Source organism: Pelophylax lessonae (genome assembly GCF_965119305.1).
Source record: "Pelophylax lessonae genome assembly, chromosome: 7".
NCBI classification, from domain to species: Eukaryota; Metazoa; Chordata; class Amphibia; order Anura; family Ranidae; genus Pelophylax; species Pelophylax lessonae.
This window is the reverse complement of record NC_138774.1, coordinates 3,375,768-3,403,219: the sequence shown is the minus strand read 5'-3', so window position 1 is coordinate 3,403,219 and position 27,452 is coordinate 3,375,768. Positions and strand designations below refer to the sequence as shown.

Below are 27,452 nucleotides of genomic sequence, written 5' to 3'. Positions count from 1 at the left end.
TCTCGCAGTGCTGTGTGTGAATTGTCGGGATCCCCCCGCAGGGAGCGCTGTGGTTGCACAGGATAGCGGTGTCGGTGTGTCGTGCTCTGGGCTGCCAGTGGTGTCATGAGATGAGGAGCAGCCGACACCTTCTCCTCTCTTCTCCTTACTGCACCATTCCCCTCTTCTGGGCTCCGGCGTGTTGCAGGCAGTGGGGGAGGGGCCAATGTAATTTTCTACATTAGTGAATCAGTGCGGGCGAATCCTGGAGGGACAGAAGAGCTCCTCCGATCTCCCATCCATCCTCATCCTCATCCTCAGAGCCGGGCATGCTGTGAGCCCCCCATCCTCCTCCTCATCATCATCATCATGGCTCTGGTCATGGAACCCATCAGCAAGTGGAGTCCCAAGCAGGTGGTGGACTGGATGAAAGGTAAGGAACCCGGGGAGCTACAGAACCCACAGAACCCATAGAGCCCGACAATACCCGACAATAGAAGCAGCGCTCCCTCCGCTCATCCCCTGTGCATGCTGCGCCTCAGTCTATGGCTGTGACATGGGGGGCAGATCCTGTACAGGGGGGCAGATCCTGTATATGGGGGGGGGGGGGGTATTGTAGATGTGTGCGGATTCCACTCCGTATCACCCAGTATGAGCTGTGACCACAGACATCCCCACCGACTGTATATATCTGTATACTACCCCTATATCCTGTATATATCTGTATACTACGGATATCTCTACACTATTCCTGTATACCCTGTGTATATCTGTACACTGACCCATTGTAAATCTGTATACTACCCCTGTATATCCTGTGTATATCTGTATACTACCCCTGTGTACCCTGTCTATATCTGTATACTACCCCTGTATACCTTGTGTAGATCTGTATATTGCCCCTGTGTACCCTGCGTAGATCTGTATATTACCCCTGTATATCCTGTGTATATCTATACACTACCCCTGTATACCCTGTGTATATCTTTACACTAGCCCTGTATACCCTGTGTATATCTGTACACTACCCCTGTATATCCTGTGTATATCTGTACACTACCCCTGTATACCCTGTGTATATCTGTACACTACCCCTGTATACCCTGTGTATATCTGTATACTACCCCTGTATACCTTGTGTAGATCTGTATATTACACTTGTATACCCTGTGTATATCTCTAACTACCCCTGTATATCCTGTGTAAATCTGTACACTACCACTGTATACACAGTGTTTATCTGTACACTGACCCATTGTATATCAGTACACTACCCCTGTATACTCTGTGTATATCTGTATACTGCTTCTGAATGCTCTGTGAATATCTGTACACTACCCCTGTATATCCATGGAAATATCTTGTGCATATCCTAAATGATTGGTAGATCAGCGTTGTGTAGAGTGTATATCAGTGTTGTGCAGATTGTATATTTTGTAGATCAGTGTTGGGTAGATTGTAGATCAGTGTTGGGCAGATTGTAGATCAGTGTTGGGCAGATTGTAGATCAGTGTTGGGCAGATTGTAGATCAGTGTTGTGTAGATTGTAGATCAGTGTTGGGTAGATTGTAGATCAGTGTTGGGTAGATTGTAGATCAGTGTTGGGTAGATTGTATATTAGTGTTGGGTAGATTGTATATTAGTGTTGGGCAGATTGTAGATCAGTGTTGGGTAGATTGTAGATCAGTGTTGGGTAGATTGTAGATCAGTGTTGGGTAGATTGTAGATCAGTGTTGGGTAGATTGTAGATCAGTTGTGCAGAATAGTGTTGTGTAGATTGTATATTGGAGGACTGATTGTTGGTTGTGCCTCGGTGGAGCGTCTGCTTGTGTATTGTGTGAGATAATAATCTGGCCTCGTGTTATACTTTACCCCTCCATGTGTTGCACCTTGTGTAACAATAGGCGGTATGAAGATGTCGCTTGTCACACGCACGGCTCTGACAGTTGTTGGGAAATGAAGATTTGATTGTTGTAACTCTTTCTGTTGTATAATAACAGCATGAGGAGGATGTGATGATCGTCAGCAAATATATAGAAACAATGTAACCCTCCGATTCCTCCCCAGGACAGATTGGATTGTAACAAGGAAGTCATGTCAGTGTGTAGGGGTATTATACGATCTATAGTGTAGGAGTATTATACGATCTATAGTGTAGGAGTATTATATGATCTATAGTGTCGGGGAGGTATTATATGATCTATAGTGTCGGGGTATTATATGATCTATAGTGTAGGAATATTCTATGATCTATAGTGTCGGGGGGGGGGGGTATTATATGATCTATAGTGTATGGGTATTATATGATCTATAGTGTAGGGGTATTATACAATCTATAGTGTCGGGGTATTATATGATCTATAGTGTCGGGGTATTATATGATCTATAGTGTATGGGTATTATATGATCTATAGTGTAGGGATATTATATGATCTATAGTGTCGGGGGGGGGGGGGTATTATATGATCTATAGTGTTGGGGTATTATATGATCCATAATGTCGGGGTATTATATGATCTATAGTGTATGGGTATTATATGATCTATAGTGTCGGGGTTTTATATGATCTATAGTGTAGGGGTATTATACGATCTATAGTGTAGGGGTATTTTACGATCTATAGTGTAGGGGTATTATATGATATATAGTGTAGGGGTATTATACAATCTATAGTGTCAGGGTATTATATGATCTATAGTGTAGGGGTATTATATGATCTATAGTGTAAGGGTATTATATGATCTATAGTGTAGGGGTATCATATGACCTATATAGGAGCCTGAATGCTGCTGTTACTCTGCCCCCACTAATCATGTTGGCTCCCTCACTCTGAATTTTTCTTCTATTGGCACAGATATGTTTTTGTAATCTAAGAAGAATTCATTCTGTCCCGCAGTCTAGTATCCTGCCTGTAGGCTGCGCTCTCTCAGCTAATGACTTAGACTGTAGAATGGAGCCTTCACTCCTACCACTGACAGGATCACGTTCAAAGGTCCCCCTGGACTGGAATGTCTGGATACAGTATATATTTTCCCACCTGGAACAGTTTAGACCCCTAATGTCCAACCAGTGGGACAAGGGCCACCTGCAGTCCTCTGATACCTACAGTGCGACCCGAGGGCCATGTGCAGTCCTCTGATACCTACAGTGCGACCCGAGGGCCAAGTGCAGTCCTCTGATACCTACAGTGCGACCCGAGGGCCAAGTGCAGTCCTCTGATACCTACAGTGCGACCCGAGGGCCACGTGCAGTCCTCTGATACCTACAGTGCGACCCGAGGGCCACGTGCAGTCCTCTGACACATACTTATAGTGTGGTCCGAAGGCCACATAAAGTCCTCTGATACCTACAGCGCGGCATGAGGGCCACGTGAAGTCCTCTGATACATACTTGCAGTGTGGTCTGAAGGCCATATGAAGTCCTCTGATACCTACAGTGCGGCCTGAGGACCACGTGCAGTCCTCTGATACCTACAGTGTGGTCCGAAGGCCACATGGAGTCCTCTGATACCTACTGTGTGGCATGAGGGCCACGTGCAGTCCTCTGATACATACTTAGTGCGGTCCGAAGGCCACATGAAGTCCTCTGATACCTACAGTATGGCCCGAGGGCCACATGCAGTCCTCTGATACTTGCGGTGTGGCCCGAGAGCCACCTGGAGTCCCCTGATACTTACAGTGTGGTCTCAAGGCCACGTGGAATCCTCTGATACCTACAGAGTGCCTGTGGGCCACCCGCAGTCCTCTGATACTTAGTGTGGCCCGAGGGCCATGTAAAGTCCTCTGATACTGACCTTGCGGCCTGAGGGCCACATGCAGCCATTTGATATGCACAGTGTGGCTAAAGGGCCGTGTTTTGCTGCTTTTGATATTTACAGTTTGGCCAAAGGGCCACATGTAGCCCTATGATACACACAGTGTGACCCGGGAGCCACATGCCGCCCTTTGATACCTATTGTATGTCCGCAGTTACTGACCATCAACCATAGCATGTCCAGTCTCTGACTGTTTTCTGCACCTTTACATACACTGTACATTGTATGTGGCCCTTTGGTGATGTTGGGGGGCCACACTACTGGTTTAGCCATAATTCATTTTGTGGCGAAAGCTGGGTGACAATGGCATTCCTTCCTCACCCTACATAGAGCTTGTCAAGCTCGTGTGGCAGCAGACCAAGAGTGATGGCTGCTGGGGTTGGTTAACGTCACCGTTAACCCTTTAGACATACAAACAATAGCCGCCACCACGTGCTGCATTGGAAAGGTGCAACGTTCACCATATCTGCTGGAATGATTCTGACAGGTCTGTGACACTTACTGCCACGCAGACAGGAAGGTAACAGAGTTTAAAATATGAGAGAGACGCGGGTTCTTACATTTCTGGTTTAGAGTATTTACAGAATCAACCTTAATAGTTTTTAAATATTATTTTAAGGAAAATAAATGGGGCAGAAAAATATTTACTGGAAAAAAGATGTTAAAAAAACAAAAACAAAAAACAACAGCAACATAAATGGGATCAAAAGTGAAAAAGTACTTAATAAAATTCAACTTGGTCTTCGGTTCCAGCAGAGCCCAGTCTGCCGTTCAGTCTGATTTATGAAGGTCATCATCTGTTCTCATGATTGACTCTTCGTAATCTGCTATGATTTCAGTGGGAAATTAAAAGCTGCCAGCTGCAGCAGCTTTTGTGCACCCTCTAGAGGGCGCCATCGAGCCAAACCTCACTCAGTCTAAAGCAGTGTTTCTCAACCATTTTTCAGTCAAGGCGCCCTTTAAAAATATGGACCGTCTCGAGGCACCCCATTCTAAAAATGTAAAAAACTATTCTAAAAGCTTTACATATTGCAGCAACATCCACATGTAGGACACCCAACCTTAGAGGTGATTTATTCTTCCAAAGCAAATACGCTTTTGCGCACTGGTACTGACTAGTATTCCAGTGTTTCTCTTCTTCCCTCAATTTCAATCAGCTCGTGTCACCCCAGTGCTGAGACAGAGGGGCACAGGAGGGTCAAATAAGGACGCTGTGGAGGAAACAGACATCCTCCTTATCAATTGATGATGTCACTGGTTTGCTAGGATGATAATGTCTAGAAAGTCGTAATGGTGCATAATGAAAACCCGTGGCTTTGTGTAACTAAAAGGCAACTTGTATACATTTTTTGATACATTTTAGGCATTTTGCACCCCTGAAGAAACCTCAAGGCACACCATGGTGCCTGGTCACCCTGGTTGAAAAAGGCTGATCTAGAGAGATGAGGAGGTGAAAGGTAGGAGAGCGGAAGCTGGTATAATATTTCAATGGACCCTCCCCTTATTCCAGTGTAGCTCCCTCCTAGGTAGGTGCTGGAGAGAGTATAGTTTTTGGCTCTGTCTGCCTATCAGAGGAACAGCAGGCAAATTCTAAATTGCTTTCTGCTTAACAGAGAGCAGGATCTGTGAGTTAGATCTGCTCATGGTGCTCAGTGTGTGATTCATCTTGTCTGAGGAGTGTTCCGCACTGGTCCAATGGAGAGGCAAATTGGACAGTGGAGGAAACCTGACCAATAGGTACACCGTAGGGATCAACCGATTATCAGAAAAGCCGATATTTTGAGGGCCAATATTCACTTTCCCAGATATATCCAAATCAGCAACCAAGGTGACCGATATTTCAGGAAAGTGCTTGTACCGGAGTGATGTCTGCAGCTAGAGGCATCACCCCGGTACCGGCGTCCATAGCCGACGGTCGGCTGCCTTGTAATGACAACCGATGCGGCTGGGATGCCGCTCGGCTCTCATTACAAGGGGGGGATATCCCCCCCCCTCCCGCTGCATTCCGCGGCTTGCCCGGGTCTCCGGTCCCACCGGGAGACCCGGGCAACCAGCCTTCATGGCCACCAAAGAGAATACCCTATCAAAGCCGCATTTGAGCTCTGATCCGGTCACCATGCAAAAACCCAGAAGTGGTATCATGACATCACTTCCTGGTACTCTGCGCCAAATTCGAAAAAATTACAGCATTCAAAACAGCCAAACTTGGCGTTTTGAATGCTATTAAGTGCAGAGGAGGGGTTTGGGGTCTTTAGACCCCCAGATCCCTTCACAAAAGTACCTGTCAAAAAAAATAAATAAAAAAAAAATGTTTTTTTTAAATGTACAAAAATATCGGCCAATACCGATATGCATTGGCTAAAATATCAGTATCGCCAACCAAAAACCTATATCGGTCGATCACTAGTTCACAGGCTTTGGTACAGCTTCAGTGATTGGCACAGACTAGTAGTCTGGTGCATTCTGGGGTGTGGTATAAAAGCCAGGAGCACATGTGCCACGGGATCTTTGGCTGGTGAGCAGAGTCCCGGAGGGAGGGTGACGTCTGTCTCCTCTGCATTGGTGGCACGTGGTCACAGGCAGTCGGCTTGGAAACCAGTAGGAAAGGAACTGAACCCAGAGGTCCAGGAGAGCTGAATGGAGGGGTTGAGACACTGCAGACCCTCGAAAAAACAGTATCGTGAGTAAAGGGGATCGTGTCTAGGGGCCTGACCTGAGAGGAAGGCCACCCTGGTGTAGGATAGTCAGAGGACGGGTGTCAGTTGGTGGAGTGAAAGGGAATACTAGGCGGGTATCCCGAAGATAGTCTTCCTTACAAGCGATCTTACAGAAACTTAATCCTAATTCATCTAGTGGCAAGGTGGATCTGCAGCCTGGCTGCAACTTCAGAACAGGAGTTCTCATCCATTGTGAATAGTTCAATTTGGAGTATCCCACTCTTCCCTTCTCTTATCCCTAAATTAAATAAAAACTAGGTATAGAACGATATGGTTTTTTCAGGGCTGATACCGATATTTTGGTGGGTGGGTGGCTGGCTCCCGGGCACAGTGCCTGTGACTGGCTGGTACAGGGCCTGTGGATGTGGGAGGCTGGCTGGCACTGGCTGCTGTGGGTGGGTGTATGGCTGTGATACACTCCCACGAGACTAGTCCCGACTCCAGACGAGGCTGTCCAGGGTGAAGGAGGCGGCCTAAGAAGGCAGAATGACGTCACAAAAATATCGGCAATATCGGCCAGTTCCGGGGCCGATACCGATATATTGGGGAAAGTGCATATCGGCCACCGATATATCGGCTTTGTCGATAATCGGTCTATCCCTAATAAAAACCACAAAAACAACTACAACCCCTAGACTGTTTATTGACTGAGCCAAAGAGTAAAGAGTTAAATGTACATGCAGTTGCTAACGGTAACTCAGGGGGATCCCAAGGTGAATAATCCAGCCGTCCTCAAGGGGGCAGTGCTACGCCAGTTTTCTAACTGTATCAGAGTTTCAAGATGACCGTGTTTTACCATTTGAAAAGCAATGTATAATTAAATTGAAGAAAATCCCAATTTTAGTAATATCAGACATGAAATTGAGCTTATGCCTTTTCTTTTTTGGAGATGTGCCTAAGCCGCCTGCTGTACATTAAGGCATAGATAGGCATGTCTGGTATCAAAATGTTACTTTCTTATACATTTCAATGGACTATTGTTATGAATGTAATTTTATCATATCCGGATTTATGGAATGTGAACTGATTTTTATAGCCTGCTTGTCTGAGAAGGGCAGTTTTGGGTCAAGCAGAGCTAGATTCAAACTGGTACTGACTCTAAAGTGGCCAATTCCGACCAGAAGATAGCCTGCGGGAGCTCTGCGTGAGGTTTTATGACATGGCAATTTTATGATGGCGATTGGCAGGCTTGCTTAGGAGATATCTTGCTAGTGGGTTTAACGGCCCAGGCCTGTGTCCTGTTAGTTATAATGGAATGTATCCAGGCCTGCTTTGTGTCTGGAGCGTTCTGTTCAGTTTGATGATTTTGTCTCTGACTTGTGAACTTTGGGAAAATAAGGGTGTTGCTGGGCTGTGTTTAGTATAAGCCCCTAAGTCTGTGCTGGGTTTGGGGTCCACTGGACCTCATTATTGTAACAAACTAGTGTTCAAATTTGGCATAATGTTACAACAGGAAATACAATTATTTCCCCCCCATATTTATATACAATCCCCAGAGTCAGCAATGGCTGCTGTGGTCTGGTCCTATGTTATGTTACATCCCTCTAATCCAAGGGGTCTCCAAACTCCACATCCGACCCACTACAAGATTTTATACATCTCGCAGCTAAGGTCAGTGGCATATCCTCGCAGTGCACTTATTGAGGATTGTGGTCAGCAGGGGCTGATTATGGTCTCTGGTTCTGATGTAAGGCAGTAAGGCAGGACTCTGATGGGGACCCTGATGTAAGGGGGACTTTGATGGGGACCCTGATGTAAGGGGGGACTCTGATGGGGATCCTGATGTAAGGGGGCCCTGATGTAAGGGGGGACTCTGATGGGGACCCTGATGTAAGGGGGGACTCTGATGGGGACCCTGATGTAAGGGGGGACTCTGATGGGGACCCTGATGTAAGGGGGGGGCCTTGATGTAAGGGGGACTCTGTTGGGGACACTGATGTAAGGGGGTACTCTGATGGGGACCCTGATGTAAGAGGGGACTCTGATGGGGACCCTGATGTAAGGAGGGACTCTGTTGGGGACACTGATGTAAGGGAGTACTCTGATGGGGACCCTGATTTAAGGGGGTACTCTGATGGGGACACTGATGTAAGGGGGGACTCTGATGAGGATCCTGATTTGATGGGGACCCTGAGGTAAGGGGGGACTCTGATGGGGATACTGATGTAAGGTGGGACTCTGATAGGGATCCTGATGTTAGGGGGACTCTGATGGGAACCCTGATGTAAAGGGGGAACTCTGATTCGGACCCTGATGTTAGGGGGGATTCTGATGGGAACCCTGATGTAAGGGGGGACTCTGATGGGGATCCTGATGTAAGAGGGACTCTGATGGGGATCCTGATGTAAGGGGGACTCTGATGGGGATCCTGATGTAAGGGGGACTCTGATGGGTACTCTTATGGGGAACTGATGTAAGGAGAGACTCTGATGGGGACACTGATGTAAGGGAGAAATCTGATGGGGACCCTGATGTAAAGGGGATTCTGATGGGGACCCTGATGTAAGGGGGGACTCTGATGGGGATCCTGATGTAAGGGGGGCCCTGATGTAAGGGGGGACTCTGTTGGGGACACTGATGTAAGGGGGTACACTGATGGGGACCCTGATGTAAGGGAGAAATCTGATGGGGAAGCTGATGTATGGGAGAAATCTGATGGGGACCCTGATGTAAGGGGGGCGTTCTGATGGGGACCCTGATGTAAGGGAGGACTCTGATGGGGACCCTGATGTAAGAGGGACTCTGATGGGGATCCTGATGTAAGGGGGACTCTGATGGGGATCCTGATGTAAGGGGGACTCTGATGGGTACTCTTATGGGGAACTGATGTAAGGAGAGACTCTGATGGGGACACTGATGTAAGGGAGAAATCTGATGGGGACCCTGATGTAAAGGGGATTCTGATGGGGACCCTGATGTAAGGGGGGACTCTGATGGGGATCCTGATGTAAGGGGGGCCCTGATGTAAGGGGGGACTCTGTTGGGGACACTGATGTAAGGGGGTACACTGATGGGGACCCTGATGTAAGGGAGAAATCTGATGGGGAAGCTGATGTATGGGAGAAATCTGATGGGGACCCTGATGTAAGGGGGGCGTTCTGATGGGGACCCTGATGTAAGGGAGGACTCTGATGGGGACCCTGATGTAAGGGGGACTCTGATGGGGACCCTGATGTAAGGGAGGGTTCTGATGGGGACCCTGATGTAAGGGAGGGTTCTGATGGGGACCCTGATGTAAGGGGGGACTCTGACGGGGACCCTGATGTAAGGGAAATTTTTTTTTAATCAGTGAAGTGTATTTTTTCCTAAAAAAATTGCTTTTGAAAGAGTGCTGCGCAAATACAGTGTCACATAAAGTATTGCAACAACCGCCATTTTATTCTCTCGGGTCTCTGCTAAAATATATAATATATATATATATGTTTGGGGTTTGAAGTAATTTTCTAGCAAGAAATCCTGGTTTTACACAACAAGTGTCAGAAATAGTCCCGGTCCAGAAGTGGGTGATATGGGGGGAGGTAAAGCAAGTTCTTCCCGGAATCAGCCGGCATCGTTGTTTTGGTGAAGGTGTCGGCTGGTTGCTTTATCTTCTCCTCGTATTTGTAAACTCGAGAAGAGAAATGTGACATTGCTGCTCACTATTCTCCAAATGGCAACATTGTAACATGTGAGGCAATCTCTGCACTCCTGTATTCCTGGCAGAAAGTTGTTTTATTTGGTAAAACACGGGGCCCCTTGGCATTACTTTGTGGCCCTCGGAGGATATTTTGGTGCTTCTACAAATCAGTGAAGGAAAGATATTCTTTAGACCGGATTGTGTTTGTTTCCTTCACACTGTCCTCCTTTTTTCTGTGATGGCCGTCCCTCTTCTTCCTCTGATCTGTTATATTTGAGCTTGCTAAGAAAAATATTTCAAATATGGCACAAGATGGTAATAAAGGGGCTGATGGGAGCCTTAATATAGCATGTCTGCAGTCTCTGACCGTCTCCTGTAGTATGTCTGCAGTCTCTGACCGTCTCCTGTACTATGTCTGCAGTCTCTGACCGTCTCCTGTAGTATGTCTGCAGTCTTTGACCGTCTTCTGTGCTATGTCTGCAGTCTCTGACCGTCTCCTGTACTATGTCTGCAGTCTCTGACCGTCTCCTGTACTATGTCTGCAGTCTCTGACCGTCTCCTGTAGTATGTCTGCAGTCTCTGACCGTCTCCTGTACCATGTCTGCAGTCTCTGACCATCTCATGTAGTATGTCTGCAGTCTCTGATCATCTCATGTACTATGTCTGCAGTCTCTGACCATCTCCTGTACTGTATCTGCAGTCTCTGACCATCTCCTGTACTGTGTCTGCAGTCTCTGACCGTCTCCTGTACTATGTCTGCAGTCTCTGACCGTGTCCTGTACTGTGTCTGCAGTCTCTGACCGTCTCCTATACTATGTTTGCAGTTTCTGACCATCTCCTGTGCTATGTCTGCAGTCTCTGACCATCTCCTGTGCTATGTCTGCAGTCTCTGACCGTCTCCTGTACTATGTCTGCAGTCTCTGACCATCTCTGTGCCACAGCGTGCCCCCCAATCAACGCAGAGTGCCACAGCGCGCCCCCCAATCAACGCAGAGTGCCACAGCGCGCCCCCCAATCAACGCAGAGTGCCACAGCGTGCCCCCCAATCAACGCAGAGTGCCACAGCGTGCCCCCCAATCAACGCAGAGTGCCGCAGCGTGCCCCCCAATCAATGCAGAGTGCCACAGCGTGCCCCCAATCAATGCAGAGTGCCACAGCGTGCCCCCCAATCAATGCAGAGTGCCACAGCGTGCCCCCCAATCAACGCAGAGTGCCACAGCGTGCCCCCCAATCAACGCAGAGTGCCACAGCGTGCCCCCCAATCAACGCAGAGTGCCACAGCGTGCCCCCCAATCAACGCAGAGTGCCACAGCGTGCCCCCCAATCAACGCAGAGTGCCACAGCGTGCCCCCCAATCAACGCAGAGTGCCACAGCGTGCCCCCCAATCAACGCAGAGTGCCACAGCGTGCCCCCCAATCAATGCAGAGTGCCACAGCGTGCCCCCCAATCAATGCAGAGTGCCACAGCGTGCCCCCCAATCAATGCAGAGTGCCACAGCATGCCCCCCAATCAATGCAGAGTGCCACAGCATGCCCCCCCAATCATTGCAGAGTGCCACAGCATGCCCCCCAATCATTGCAGAGTGCCACAGCATTGTCCCCAATCATTGCAGAGTGCCACAGCATTGTCCCCAATCATTGCAAAGCGCCACAGCGTGCCCCAATCATTGCAGAGCACCACAGCATGCCCCCCAATCAATGCAGAGCACCACAGCGTGCTCCCTTCAATGCAGTGTGGGCTTCCCTCCCCCCGAGACCAATGCACTTACCTGGCGGCGGCTTCTCTTCAGTCCCGGCGGCAGTGGCGGCTTCACCTCGCTCTGTCCCCCGGCACGCCCCCTCAGTCCTCCCGCTCCCGCCTCCTCCTCGACCAATGGCATGAGGTTTGCCTTGCAGCCAATCAGGAAGCGAGTATCGGACACGCTTCCTGAATTTGGCCAGGAGGAGGATCGGTGTGGCAATAGCGAATTTTCATTCGCTATTGTCACACAATGGGTGGGCTCGGGACGCACTGCTCTGCGCCCCGGGTCCACCCTTTGCATCGCCCTATTAGAGCCTCTGGCTCTAATCAAGTGATGTAAAAAAAAAAAAAATCCCCATTATGCTCCATGCGTCCGGCACCCCTGCATGCAGATTAGGGGGCCGGACGCATGGATGGGGGGGGCGGCACCCCTATGCCCCCAACACACCAGCCGCCACTGCCTGTACTATGTCTGCAGTCTCTGACCATCTCCTGTACTACTTTATATGCGGCCGATGGACGGGTGGGCTTTAACACCAAACAGTCACATATACGCATTCATGGGGAGCGTATTTTTTGTGCTGAGAGCACTTCCACTGCATGTGAGGTTTATTGGATATTTTTTCTCCAAACAAGAATTGCAAGAGGTTTGAATTTGGAGTGGCATTTGACACACTTTTATGATTGAAAACTTTTGATCTGTAGTACTATTAGGATATTGTCATTTTCTTGTTTTTCAAGTGGGGTGTGTATGTTCCCAATTTAGAGTCATATTTGTATGTTTTTATATATTTTTTGAATTTTATGTAGATTTTTTAAATTTAAATATACATAAAACATACAGTATCTGACAAAAGTAAGTACACCCTCACATTTTTATAAATATTTTATTCTATCTTTTCATGTGACAACACTGAAGAAATGAGACTTTGCTACAATGTAAAGTAGTGAGTGTACAGCTTGTATAACAGTGTAAATTTGCTGTCCCCTCAAAATAACTCAACAGACAGCCATTAATGTCTAAACTGCTGGCAACAAAAGTAAGTACACCCCTAAGTGAAAATGTCCAAATTGGGCCCAAAGTGTCAATATTTTGTGTGGCCACCATTATTTTCCAGCACTGCCTTAACCCTCTTGGGCATGGGGTTCACCAGAGCTTCACAGGTTGTCACTGGAGTCCTCTTCCACTCCACCCTGACAACATCACAGAGCTGGTGGATGTTAGAGACCTTGCGCTCCTCCACCTTCCATTTGAGGATGCCCCACAGATGCTCAATAGGGTTTAGGTCTGGAGACATGCTTGGCCAGTCCATCACCTTTACCCTCAGCTTCTTTAGCAAGGCAGTGGTCATCTTGGAGGTGTTTGGGGTCGTTATCATGTTGGAATACTGCCCTGCGGCCCAGTCTCTGAAGGGAGGGGATTTTGCTCTGATTCAGTATGTCACAGTACATGTTGGCATTCATGGTTCCCTCAATGAACTGTAGCTCCCCAGACCATGACACTCCCACCACCATGCTTGACTGTAGGAAGACACACTTGTCTTTGTACTCCTCACCTGGTTGCCCCCACACACGCCTGACACCATCTGACACCAAATAAGTTTATCTTGGTCTCATCAGACCACAGGACATGGTTCCAGTAATCCATGCCCTTAGTCTGATTGTCTTCAGTAAACTGTTTCCAGGCTTTCTTGTCCATCATCTTTAGAAGAGGCTTCCTTCTGGGATGACAGCCATGCAGACCAATTTGATGCAGTGTGCGGCGTATGGTCTGAGCACTGACAGGCTGACCCCCCACCCCTTCACCCTCTGCAGCAATGCTGGCAGCACTCATACGTCTATTTCCCAAAGACAACCTCTGGATATGACGCTGAGCACGGCACTCAACCTCTTTGGTCGACCATGGTGAGGCCTGTTCTGAGTGGAACCTCTCCTGTTAAACCGCTGTATAGCCTTGGCCACTGTGCTTCAGCTCAGTTTCAGGGTCTTGGCAATCTTCTTATAGCCTAGCCCAGTGATGGCGAACCTTGGCACCCCAGATGTTTTGAAACTACATTTCCCATGATGCTCATGCTCTCTGCAGTGTAGTTGAGCATCATCGGAAATGTAGTTCCAAAACATCTGGGGTACCAAGATTCGCCATCACTGGCCTAGCCTATTCGTGTGTTGATTTGTTTTTTATTTCACTATTTGCATTTTAGCTTATTTATGCTAAATTTTATTTAGCTTATTTATGCACATGAGCACTTTCAGTGTGCACAGTTATTTGTATATCATGCTAAGTGTATGTGTATGATAACTGTACTGTATTATTATTTTCATATTCACTCATGCGCCTATGGATTACATTGACACTTTATAGTTACACTTTGATGATAGTGTCTTATCTATATGCAATTTTTGGATGCACTTTATGGATTCATAGCCCGGAATTCTATTTTACAAATTTAGAATAAAATGGCCAACAGGCTCATGTGGGTATGATGATCGACTGTCCATAGACTTGTATAGACTTTACCACAAAGGGGTGAAGTGGTCGACTCCATATCGAGGTCATGGCTTTAGAATAAAATGGCCAACAGGCTCATGTGGGTCTACAGACTTGTATAAACTTTACCACAAAAGGGTGAAGGGTTCGAATCCATATTGAAGCCCATGGCTCTAGAATGAGATGGCCAACAAGCTCTTGAAGATGTGATAGTCAGGTATTCACAGATGTTCAGCGTAAGCTTGCATAGACTCCAGGCAGGGAAACAATTACTGTATACCAGTTTATTTTACTTTTTTTTTATTGGTTATTTTTGGAGTACAGTGCAGAAATCAGGATAAACATAGAACTGGAAATTGTCGACTGGTGTTATCCCAGTAGAGAATCTCTCGGTTTCTGGTTAAAGCCTCCTATCCAGTCCTGATGGTCGTGTCGTGTGCGATTCTCCTACTTCTTGCTGACTCCAGCACTTCCTCTGCTCATCCCCCCCTCCAGCCCTCTAATAATTTGGACCTCTGGGTAATCACGCCTTGAAATGCGTTACCTTGTGGCCCCAGAGACGCATCAACTGTCAGTGAAGTGGTCGCCTTTCACATGGCTTCGTAATAGGACAGAGCAGGCGATTAACTGGATGTTATTGCGGCCATACGGCGGGCGGTTTAATTTCCCCGCAGAGTATTTAACGGCGATAACCGCGGCAGACGCTTCTTGCGGGAGCGCACGTTTCGCCGCAGCTAATTTTGAAGAATCCCCCCCTCACTCCCTTGTTGTTATTTAGACAGATTTAGTGTGACATTATATAGACCTGACAGGAGGAATCTGGCACATGAGGGGTTATTCAGGATAATGGCATCGCTGCCTTTCTCTACATCACTGGAAATGGATTGGACTGGGTGACTCATCGCCGACTCGCGTCTTGACGCAGGTTACCCTGTGTGGTGAATTTGGGAGCTCGATAATGCTTTGGTTTATGGTGCCAGGAACGATATGACGAGTAGAAGGGTTTCCATGCAGCGGACCTGCTATGACGCTTCCATCTCTAATGGCCCCAACGTTGCGATGTCTGACGCCGGTATCAGCCGGTACTTCGCTGTTTACCGACAGTGAAAGAGGGTTCTGAGCTGGTTGTAAATTATTCAAATATCTACCAATGGACAGGGCTTGACAAATTGGCTTTGAATCTACGAACCCGGCTAAAAAAAGTTAGGAGCCAGTTTTTTCCCCAGAAATCTGACGGGTGGAACATGTTCCCGAAGGTGAACTCATCCTTAAACCCTTTCACAGCCACAACCATTCTTGCATTTTTTTTTTTTTTTGAACACGTCTAAAAAAATCATTTTAGGCCTGAAGATTACAAACAACCCCCAAAACATGATATATTTTCTGAATGCAGACACCCTAGACCACGTATGTCAAACACAAGGCCCAGGGGTCAATTGTGGCCTTCCAGGCCTTGTCATGTGGCCCTCACACCCAGTTTTGCAGCCGGAACTCCATTCCTCCACCTCCGGCTCTCACCCTCCGCTCCCACTCTCCTCCATTCCGCCACCTCCGGCTCTCACCCTCCGCTCCCACTCCCCTCCATTCCGCCACCTCCGGCTCTCACCCTCCGCTCCCACTCCCCTCCATTCCGCCACCTCTGGCTCTCACCCTCCGCTCCCACTCCCCTCCATTCCACCACCTCCGGCTCTCACCCTCCGCTCCCACTCCCCTCCATTCTGCCACCTCCGGCTCTCACCCTCCGCTTCCACTCCCCTCCATTCCGCCACCTCCGGCTCTCACCCTCCGCTCCCACTCCCCTCCATTCCACCACCTCCGGCTCTCACCCTCCGCTCCCACTCCCCTCCATTCCGCCACCCCCGGCTCTCACCCTCCGCTCCCACTCCCCTCCATTCCGCCACCTCCGGCTCTCACCCTCCGCTCCCACTCCCCTCCATTCCGCCACCTCCGGCTCTCACCCTCCGCTCCCACTCCCCTCCATTCCACCATCTCCGGCTCCCACTCCCCGCTGTCACTTTTAAATGCAGAAGCCTTCTGTGTTTACAAGGGACAGCTTTGCCCTCAGTGCCTCCCGGATCTAACAGATTCCTGGATGCACTCACGGTAGGGCACAGCAGGGACAGATCTCCAGAATCTAAGAGAAATACACAGGTAGTAGAGCCGCCTACATGGGGAGGTACTAGAGCTGGGCCAGATAGGTAAAAAAAAAGTGAGGAACATTCATGGGATGGAGAAACAAACTCAGTGCACCCCCAAACCTTGCACCGTACAAAGCACACCCCTGAACGCTGCACTCTGTACAGAGCGCGTTCTTGAACCTTGTACTCTGTACATAGCATAGACCTGAACCCTGCACATAATGCACTTCTGAACCCTGCACCCTGTATTTAACCCCTTCCTGAACTCTGTAGGTAGCGCACCCCTGAACTCTGCACTCAGTACGTAGACCCGAACTCTGAACATAATGGACTCCTGAACCCTGCACTCTGTACGAAACGCCCTCCTGAACTCTGTAGGTAGCCCAGCCCTGAACTCTGTACATAGCGTAGTCCTGAACTCTGCACATAATGCACTTCTGAACCCTGCACTCTGTACGTAATGCCCTCCTGAACTCTGTAGGTAGCACACCCGGGAACTCTGCACTCTGTACATAGGGTAGTCCTGAACTCTGCACATAATGCACTCCTGAACCCTGCACTCTGTACGTAACGCCCTCTTGAACTCTGTAGGTAGTCCAGCCCTGAACTCTGTACATAGCATAGTCCTGAACTCTGCACATAATGCACTTCTGAACCCTGCACTCTGTACGTAACGCCCTCCTGAACTCTGTAGGTAGCGCACCCGGGAACTCTGCACTCTGTACATAGGGTAGTCCTGAACTCTGCACATAATGCACTTCTGAACCCTGCACTCTGTATGTAACTCCCTCCTGAACTCTGTAGGTAGCGCACCCGGGAACTCTGCACTCTGTACATAGTGTATTCTTGAACTCTGCACTCCTGAACCCTGCACTCTGTATGTAACGCCCTCCTGAACTCTGTAGGTAGCGCACCCGGGAACTCTGCACTCTATACGTAACCTAGTCCTGAACTCTGCACATAATGCACTCCTGAACCCTGCATTCTGTACAAAATGCCCTTCTGAACTCTGTAGGTAGTGCACCCCTGAACTTTGCAATCTGTACATAGCGTAGTCCTGAACTCTGCACATAATGTACTCCTGAACCCTGCACTCTGTACAAAACGCCCTCCTGAACTTTATAAGTAGCCCAGCCCTGAACTCTGCACTCTGTACATTGCGTAGTCCTGAACTCTGCACATAATGCACTCCTGAACCTTGCACTCTGTACATAGTGCACCCCAGATACAACAGGCCCTTTGAAGGCAACCCTACTGCTGATGTGGCCCGTGAAATTGAGTTTGGCACCCCTACCCTAGAGAACAAAATAGCAGTAGTTCCTATTTTTAATGTCACACGATATTACTGCAAAGGTCTAGGAAATACATTTTAAAAAAAAAAAACACATTTAAAGTTAATTTTAGGGGGTGCAAAAACGCAATAAATAACCAATTTTTTGGTAAAATATAAAAGCCGAGTAAACATTCCTAACATGTCAAACCTTACATATGCTTGCGCCCATAAAATGGCGGCAAACTTCAGTACCCGATATTTTCCATAGGCGATGCTTTAACCACTTGCTGCCAAATCACATGACCTGTGCGTCATTCGGCTTCCAGGGGTTGTAGCGGGATGATCTGCAGCTGCAGGCGTCACCCCGGTACCATTTTTTAGAGCCGGCGGTCGGCTTTCTTGTAATAACCAGCGCAGCGAGACAGGGGACATCCCCTCCCCCCTCTTCCATCACCTTCCACCGATCGCCTGGGCTCTCCTGTCCCACCTGAAGACCCGAGCGACCAGCCAACGCGTCCGCGGCTGGCCGGAGACCTGAACAAAGCTGGAATCGGCTTTGATTGGGTCTCGGATATGGTAACCCGGAAGCAACGTCACTTCCGGTTTACCAACGGCGCCAATTTTCAAAAATCAAAAGTATTCAAAAACGCTGATCTTGGCATTTTGAATACTTTCAAGGGCAGAGGAGGGATTTGGGGTCTTATAGACCCCCGATCTCTCCATAAAGAGTACCTGTCACTCCTATTACTGTCACATTCCCCCCGATCCCTCCATAAAGAGTACCTGTCACTCCTATTACTGTCACATTCCCCCCCGATCCCTCCATAAAGAGTACCTGTCACTGCTATTACTGTCACATTCCCCCCGATCCCTCCATAAAGAGTACCTGTCACTGCTATTACTGTCACATTCCCCCCGATCCCTCCATAAAGAGTACCTGTCACTCCTATTACTGTCACATTCCTCCCCGATCCCTCCATAAAGAGTACCTGTCACTGCTATTACTGTCACATTCCCCCCGATCCCTCCATAAAGAGTACCTGTCACTCCTATTACTGTCACATTCCCCCCCGATCCCTCCATAAAGAGTACCTGTCACTCCTATTACTGTCACATTCCTCCCCGATCCCTCCATAAAGAGTACCTGTCACTGCCTATTACTGTCACATTCCCCCCGATCCCTCCATAAAGAGTACCTGTCACTGCTATTACTGTCACATTGCCCCCGATCCCTCCATAAAGAGTACCTGTCACTGCTATTACTGTCACATTCCCCCCGATCCCTCCATAAAGAGTACCTGTCACTGCCTATTACTCTCACATTCCCCCCGATCCCTCCATAAAGAGGACCTGTCACTGCTATTACTGTCACATTCCCCCCGATCCCTCCATAAAGAGTACCTGTCACTGCTATTACTGTCACATTCCCCCCGATCCCTCCATAAAGAGTACCTGTCACTCCTATTACTGTCACATTCCCCCCGATCCCTCCATAAAGAGTACCTGTCACTCCTATTACTGTCACGTTCCTCCCGATCCCTCCATAAAGACTACCTGTCACTGCTATTACTGTCACATTCCCCCCGATCCCTCCATAAAGAGTACCTGTCACTGCCTATTACTGTCACATTCCCCCCGATCCCTCCATAAAGAGTACCTGTCACTGCTATTACTGTCACATTCCCCCCGATCCCTCCATAAAGAGTACCTGTCACTCCTATTACTGTCACATTCCCCCCGATCCCTCCATAAAGAGTACCTGTCACTGCATATTACTGTCACATTCCCCCCCGATCCCTCCATAAAGAGTACCTGTCACTGCTATTACTGTCACATTCCCCCCGATCCCTCCATAAAGAGTACCTGTCACTCCTATTACTGTCACATTCCCCCCGATCCCTCCATAAAGAGTACCGGTCACTGCATATTACTGTCACATTCCTCCCCGATCCCTCCATAAAGAGTACCTGTCACTGCTATTACTGTCACATTCCCCCCCGATCCCTCCATAAAGAGTACCTGTCACTGCCTATTACTGTCACATTCCCCCCGATCCCTCCATAAAGAGTACCTGTCACTGCCTATTACTGTCACATTCCCCCCCGATCCCTCCATAAAGAGTACCTGTCATTCCTATTACTGTCACATTCCTCCCGATCCCTCCATAAAGAGTACCTGTCACTGCCTATTACTGTCACATTCCCCCCCGATCCCTCCATAAAGAGTACCTGTCACTGCTATTACTGTCACATTCCCCCCGATCCCTCCATAAAGAGTACCTGTCACTCCTATTACTGTCACATTCCCCCCCGATCCCTCCATAAAGAGTACCTGTCACTCCTATTACTGTCACATTCCCCCCGATCCCTCCATAAAGAGTACCTGTCACTGCATATTACTGTCACATTCCTCCCCGATCCCTCCATAAAGAGTACCTGTCACTCCTATTACTGTCACATTCCCCCGATCCCTCCATAAAGAGTACCTGTCACTGCATATTACTGTCACATTCCCCCCCGATCCCTCCATAAAGAGTACCTGTCACTCCTATTACTGTCACATTCCCCCCAATCCCTCCATAAAGAGTACCTGTCACTCCTATTACTGTCACATTCCCCCCCCCCGATCCCTCCATAAAGAGTACCTGTCACTGCTATTACTGTCACATTCCCCCCGATCCCTCCATAAAGAGTACCTGTCACTGCTATTACTGTCACATTCCCCCCGATCCCTCCATAAAGAGTACCTGTCACTGCTATTACTGTCACATTCCCCCCGATCCCTCCATAAAGAGTACCTGTCACTCCTATTACTGTCACATTCCCCCCGATCCCTCCATAAAGAGTACCTGTCACTCCTATTACTGTCACGTTCCTCCCGATCCCTCCATAAAGACTACCTGTCACTGCTATTACTGTCACATTCCCCCCGATCCCTCCATAAAGAGTACCTGTCACTGCCTATTACTGTCACATTCCCCCCCGATCCCTCCATAAAGAGTACCTGTCACTGCTATTACTGTCACATTCCCCCCGATCCCTCCATAAAGAGTACCTGTCACTCCTATTACTGTCACATTCCCCCCGATCCCTCCATAAAGAGTACCTGTCACTGCATATTACTGTCACATTCCTCCCCGATCCCTCCATAAAGAGTACCTGTCACTGCTATTACTGTCACATTCCCCCCCGATCCCTCCATAAAGAGTACCTGTCACTGCATATTACTGTCACATTCCCCCCGATCCCTCCATAAAGAGTACCTGTCACTCCTATTACTGTCACATTCCCCCGATCCCTCCATAAAGAGTACCTGTCACTGCCTATTACTGTCACATTCCCCCCCGATCCCTCCATAAAGAGTACCTGTCACTGCTATTACTGTCACATTCCCCCCGATCCCTCCATAAAGAGTACCTGTCACTGCCTATTACTGTCACATTCCCCCCCGATCCCTCCATAAAGAGTACCTGTCACTCCTATTACTGTCACATTCCCCCCGATCCCTCCATAAAGAGTACCTGTCACTGCATATTACTGTCACATTCCTCCCCGATCCCTCCATAAAGAGTACCTGTCACTGCTATTACTGTCACATTCCCCCGATCCCTCCATAAAGAGTACCTGTCACTCCTATTACTGTCACATTCCCCCCCCCCCCGATCCCTCCATAAAGAGTACCTGTCACTCCTATTACTGTCACATTCCTCCCGATCCCTCCATAAAGAGTACCTGTCACTGCTTATTACTGTCACATTCCCCCCGATCCCTCCATAAAGAGTACCTGTCACTCCTATTACTGTCACATCCCCCCCCCCCCCGATCCCTCCATAAAGAGTACCTGTCACTCCTATTACTGTCACATTCCCCCCCCCCCCCCCCGATCCCTCCATAAAGAGTACCTGTCACTCCTATTACTGTCACATTCCCCCCGATCCCTCCATAAAGAGTACCTGTCACTCCTATTACTGTCACATTCCCCCCCCCCCGATCCCTCCATAAAGAGTACCTGTCACTGCTTATTACTGTCACATTCCCCCCGATCCCTCCATAAAGAGTACCTGTCACTGCTATTACTGTCACATTCCCCCCGATCCCTCCATAAAGAGTACCTGTCACTGCCTATTGGTGTCACATTCCCCCCGATCCCTCCATAAAGAGTACCTGTCACTGCCTATTGGTGTCACATTCCCCCCGATCCCTCCATAAAGAGTACCTGTCACTGCTATTACTGTCACATTCCCCCCCCCCCCCCGATCCCTCCATAAAGAGTACCTGTCACTCCTATTACTGTCACATTCCCCCCGATCCCTCCATAAAGAGTACCTGTCACTCCTATTACTGTCACATTCCCCCCGATCCCTCCATAAAGAGTACCTGTCACTCCTATTACTGTCACATTCCCCCCGATCCCTCCATAAAGAGTACCTGTCACTGCTATTACTGTCACAAGGGAGGTTTACATTGCTTGTGACAGCAATAAAAGTGATCAGATTTTTTTAAAAGGGACAGTGGAAAAAATACAAAATAAAATAAATAGGAAAAAACATTTTTTAAAGCGCCCTGCCCCGGAAAATGCATACGTAAGTTGCGCCCGCACATGTAAATGGTGTTCAAATCGCACATGTGTAGGTATCGCCATGATCGTCAGAGTAAGAGCAATAATTCTAGCACAGAACCTCCTCTGTCATTCTAAAATGGTAACTTAAATTTTTTTTTTAACCGTGTCGCCTATAGGGATTTTAAAGTAACGTAGTTTGTCGCCATTTTGAAAAGTGTGCGCAATTTTAAACCGTAACATGTTAAATATCTATTTACTCAACGTGACATCATCTTTCACATTCTACAAAAAAATTGGGCTAACTCTACTCTTTTTAGTTTTTTTTTTTAATTTAGTTTTTTTTTAATTCAGCCAAGTGTCTTTTTTTCCAAAATAATTGCGTTTGAAAGACCGATGCGCAAATACTGCGTGACATAAATAATTGCAATGACCGCCATTTTATTCTCCAGGGTCTTTGCTAAATAAATCTATCTATCTATATATATATTTTATATATATATATATATATATATATATATATATATATATATATATATATATATATATATATATATAATAAATAAAAAAAAATATATATATATATATATATATATATATATATATATATATATATATATATATATATATATATATATATATATAAATAGATATATATATAATGTTTGGGGGTTCTAAGTAATTTTCTAGCAAAAAATACTGATTTTAAGAAGTGTCAGAAATAGGCTGGTCCTTATGTGGTTAAAGGCTATTTTTTTTTTTTTTTTTACCTTTTTGAAGAAGATAAAATAAAAATATAATAAAATATGCAGAAAAAAAATGTGCATCTATTATTTTTTCTTGCAGGAGCCTGGAAGAGTCCACCCACAATCAGTAGATCACGGGTGCAATGTGGACTTCTGCAGACACGTCCTGCGGCTTTCAGCCTGTACCTCTGTACTGGCTCTCTGCTTGAAAGCTGGACGGCATGTTAGTGAACCACAGTAGCGCTCATCAGCGCCCCCCACAGCCTATTGGGGTTGATTTGCTAAAACTGGAGCACACAGAATCTGGTGCAGCTGTGCATGGTAGCCAATCAACTTCTAACTTGTTCATCTAACCACTTCTGGACCGGAAGGATTTACCCCCCCTTAATGACCAGGCCATTTTTTGCGATTCAGCACTGCATTAATTTAACTGAAAATTGCGCCGTCGTGCGACACTGTACCCAAATAAAATTGATGTCCTTTTTTCCCCACAAACAGAGCTTTCTTTTGGTGGTATTTGATCATCTCTGCGATTTTTTATTTTTTGCGATATAAAAAAATGCGACAATTTTGAAAAAATAACAATATTTTCTACTTTGACAGTTAAAAAATATCCAATATATTCAATTTTTGTCATATATTTAGTCCAAAATGTATTTAGCTACATGTCTTTGACAAAAAAATTCTCAATGAGCGTATTTTTAACCGCTTTAAGACCGGAAGATTTTACCCCATTTCTGACCAGGCCATATTTTGCGATTCAGCACTGCATTACTTTAACTGACAATTGCGCGGTCGTGCAACGCTGTACCCAAATAAAATTGATGTCCTTTTTTCCCCACAAACAGAGCTTTCTTTCAGTGGTATTTGATCACCTGTGCGATTTATTTTTTATTTTTTGCGCTACAAACAGAAAAAGAGCGACAATTCTGAAAAAATAAAACAATATTTTTCACTTTCTGCTATATAACATTCCCAGTAAAAAATAAAAATAAAAATGTTTTCATAATTTTAGGCCAATTTTGTATTCTGCTACATATTTTTGGTAAAAAAAAAAAATCCCAATAAGCGTATTTTGATTGGTTTGCGCAAAAGTTAGCACGCCAACAAACTAGAGTAAGATTTATGTCTTTATTTTTTTCTAGTAATGCCGGCGATCTGCGATTTTTAGCGGGACTGTGACGTTGCGGCGGACAGATCGGACCCCTGACTGACATTTTTGACACTTTTGGGGAGACCAATGACATTACTACAGTAATCAGTGCTAAAAATATGCACTGTCACTGTACTAATGAGAAGGGGTTAACACCAGGGGTGATCAAAGGGTTAAATGTGAGCCTATGGGGTGCTTTCTAAGTGTGTGGGGGATGGGCTTATGGAATCAACACAGAGACCTGTGTTCCTAAATAGGAGGATCTCTGTGTTTATTGCTGAGAGAATAATGGTCTGCTGTGTTTATTACAACGGCAGACCGCCGTTCTCTCTCCATGGGGAGCGATTGCTGGTCCCCGGCAGCCATCGTGGCCGCTGGCCCCGCGGATCAGCTTCCCGGAAAGGAAGGTACAGGTACGGCGGTTCGCGATTCGTGGAAACCTACCGACCTGCCGCTGTATGTCTGCGGTGGTTGGTCGGCAAGTGGTTGAGCTCTGACAATAAAACCTGGAAGCCGATTGGCTCCCATGCACAGCTTCGCCAGATTCTGCACTCTCCAGTTTTAATAAATCTGCCCCATTGAGGCTACAAATATGTCTGCCGTAGTGGAGGATGGTACTTGTAGTTTATTCATTCACAGGAATCTGTGAGTGAATGACGCAGCTGTGTGGGCGGAGCCCATGCAACATATTTATACGGGAATCGCGTTCAATAAAACGGCTGCATCTGATTGGCCAAGAGAAAAGGCACAGAGGCAGATTAGTGTGCCGCAGTAGCTGAAATCACTGGAAACATTTTAGCATCAACCGAAGTGGCCACAATCCATTCCAAATCCTCATGAAGGGGTCGGCCCAGTTCACCGATGCTTCGTCCAAAAATGCCGCGCTCGTCTTCTGTGTCGCCGCCGCCGTCTCTGAATCAAGCCTCCTCTTCTGTTGGTAAAGAGTTGATGAGTTTTTCTCTATGAAGCTAATTAATTGCTTAAAATAAAGCAGCGCAGACAATGAAATTAAATATAAAAAAAAGGTAATGAAATTACAGACCAGCGCGTGTGTGGGTGCCGAGCGCCGGAATCCGATCACAGCCGCCATAAAATGGAGGAGCACTCGAGAATTATTCGCTTTCACTAATTCCTTAAGCGGCGCTGCCCCTCCTGAAAACTCGAGTGGACGGAGAGGAGCTCTTAAAAGTTTCTTGGAAAAACATAATTTGCCTCTATGTGCTGGCAGAGTTCACATTGATGTGTGCGCGGGTTTCATTCATATATTTTATTTCGTTTGAAACAAATACAATGCAGGAGTGGGAAGCGGGGTTCCCTATGCTTGTAATAGGGTGGGGGGGGGGGGATTTAATTTTGTATTGCAGGTATGGATTATCTAAATTGAGAATTTATTATTATTTTTATTATTCAGGACTTACATGATTTTTATTATTATTCTTCAGGATTGATATATTATTATTGATATTCTTCAGGATTTGCATTATTATTAATATTATTATTATTATTCAGGATTTACAATATTTTATTATTAATCAATATTTACATTATTTTTATTGATATTATTATTAATATTATTATTATTATTATTATTAAGGGTTTACATTTTTATTATTATTATCATTATTACTAATAAGGATTTACATTATTTTTATTATTATTATTCAGGATTGATATTATTCTTCAGGATTTACATTATCAATATTTTTTGTTATGGTTTACATTTTTATTTTTCAGGATTGATATTATTATTCCTATTATTCAGGATTTACATTATTATTATTATTATTATTATTATTATTATTATTCAGGATTTACATTATTTTTATTATTATTCTTTAGAATTGATATTATTATTATTATTATTCAGGATTTACATTATTATTATTATTATTATTATTATTATTATTATTCAGAAGTGATATTATTATTCAAGATTTACATTATTCAGGATTTACATTATTTTTATTATTATTATTCAGGATTATAATTATTATTATTATTATTATTCGGGATTTAAATTATTGTTATTATTATTCAGGATTGTTATTATTAATAATTATCATATTATTATTATTATATAGGATTTATATAGCGCCAATAGTTTGCGCAGCGCTTTACAATGTTGACAAAATTTTACCCAAATTTTCCAAAAAAAATTTGGGCAGAATAGGTGACCAGGTGTAAGCACATTTTTTTTATTTTTTTTTTCATCCAGCAAACTGTGCAAGGACTCTCCTCTCAGGGACAGGTTCCCTTCAAGACCTCTCCCGCACATACCGGAGCGGATAAAAGATGTTGAGCAGCTTTTGTGAATTTCTAAATAAAAACTTGTGTGCGCCCAAATAAAATGCAGCGCCCCCCCCCACAGCTGGGGAGGAGGAAATTAACGGCCCATTACGGCCCCTCTACCTGTGTTCATGCTTTATGGACTTGGAATGGGAATGGAACGGGCTTCGGATCGCGCCGTCACTGTTATTTATGAAGGATTTGTCGTATTCAGTGGGCTTCATTTTCATTTTCTACCTGACTGCCTACTTTATATATTCCGAGCAGGAATTCCGAGAAATAAAATGAATGAAGAGAAAAAAAAAAAGCAAACTAAACAAAAAATAAGATTTAAATTAAAATAAAATAATATAAAATAAAATAAATAATAAAATTAAATAATAAAATAAATAATAAATACAATTTAATTAAATGTAAATAAATAAAAAAATAAAATAAATAATACAGAAAATATTATAAAATAAATAATAAATAAAAAAAATAAAATAAAATGAACATTTGCAACCGGAGACGCAAAATTATCAACTCGTTTCAAATTATTGCTTTATTCTGCTTGATCTGGACGATCGTTGGCTTTCTCATCTCACAACCACAGAATACACATCGTATTATTTCTAGTTAAAAAAAAAAAAGACAACATAAATATATAGCTATTTTTTAAATATCTATTTAAATGTAATATATATATTTTTATATAGTTTTGAAAAAACATATATATATATATATATATATATAATGTGTCAAACTATATATATATATATATATATATATATATATATATATATATAATGTGTCAAACTATATATATATATATATATATATATATATATATATATATCTATATCTAAAAAGTCTCACTTGTTTGCCCTCATGTGATCTAAAGCCTAGGCCGAGGTCACATGATTAGAGGTTGCAGAGATCATGTTACTGACTGAGAATCCTAA

The 27,452-nt window shown here is 45.6% G+C and overlaps 1 protein-coding gene across 1 annotated transcript in view; it reads left to right on the top strand.

Moving 5' to 3' along the window:
* Positions 1-202: 202 nt before the first annotated feature.
* Positions 203-27,452, top strand: part of LOC309559874 (connector enhancer of kinase suppressor of ras 2-like) — a 655,275-nt gene continuing 628,025 nt past the window's right edge. The window contains exon 1 of the mRNA XM_082263301.1: positions 203-412. Coding sequence (XP_082119427.1) covers positions 349-412 — 64 coding nt within the window. The 5' untranslated portion in view covers positions 203-348. The remainder of the gene's footprint in view (positions 413-27,452) is intronic.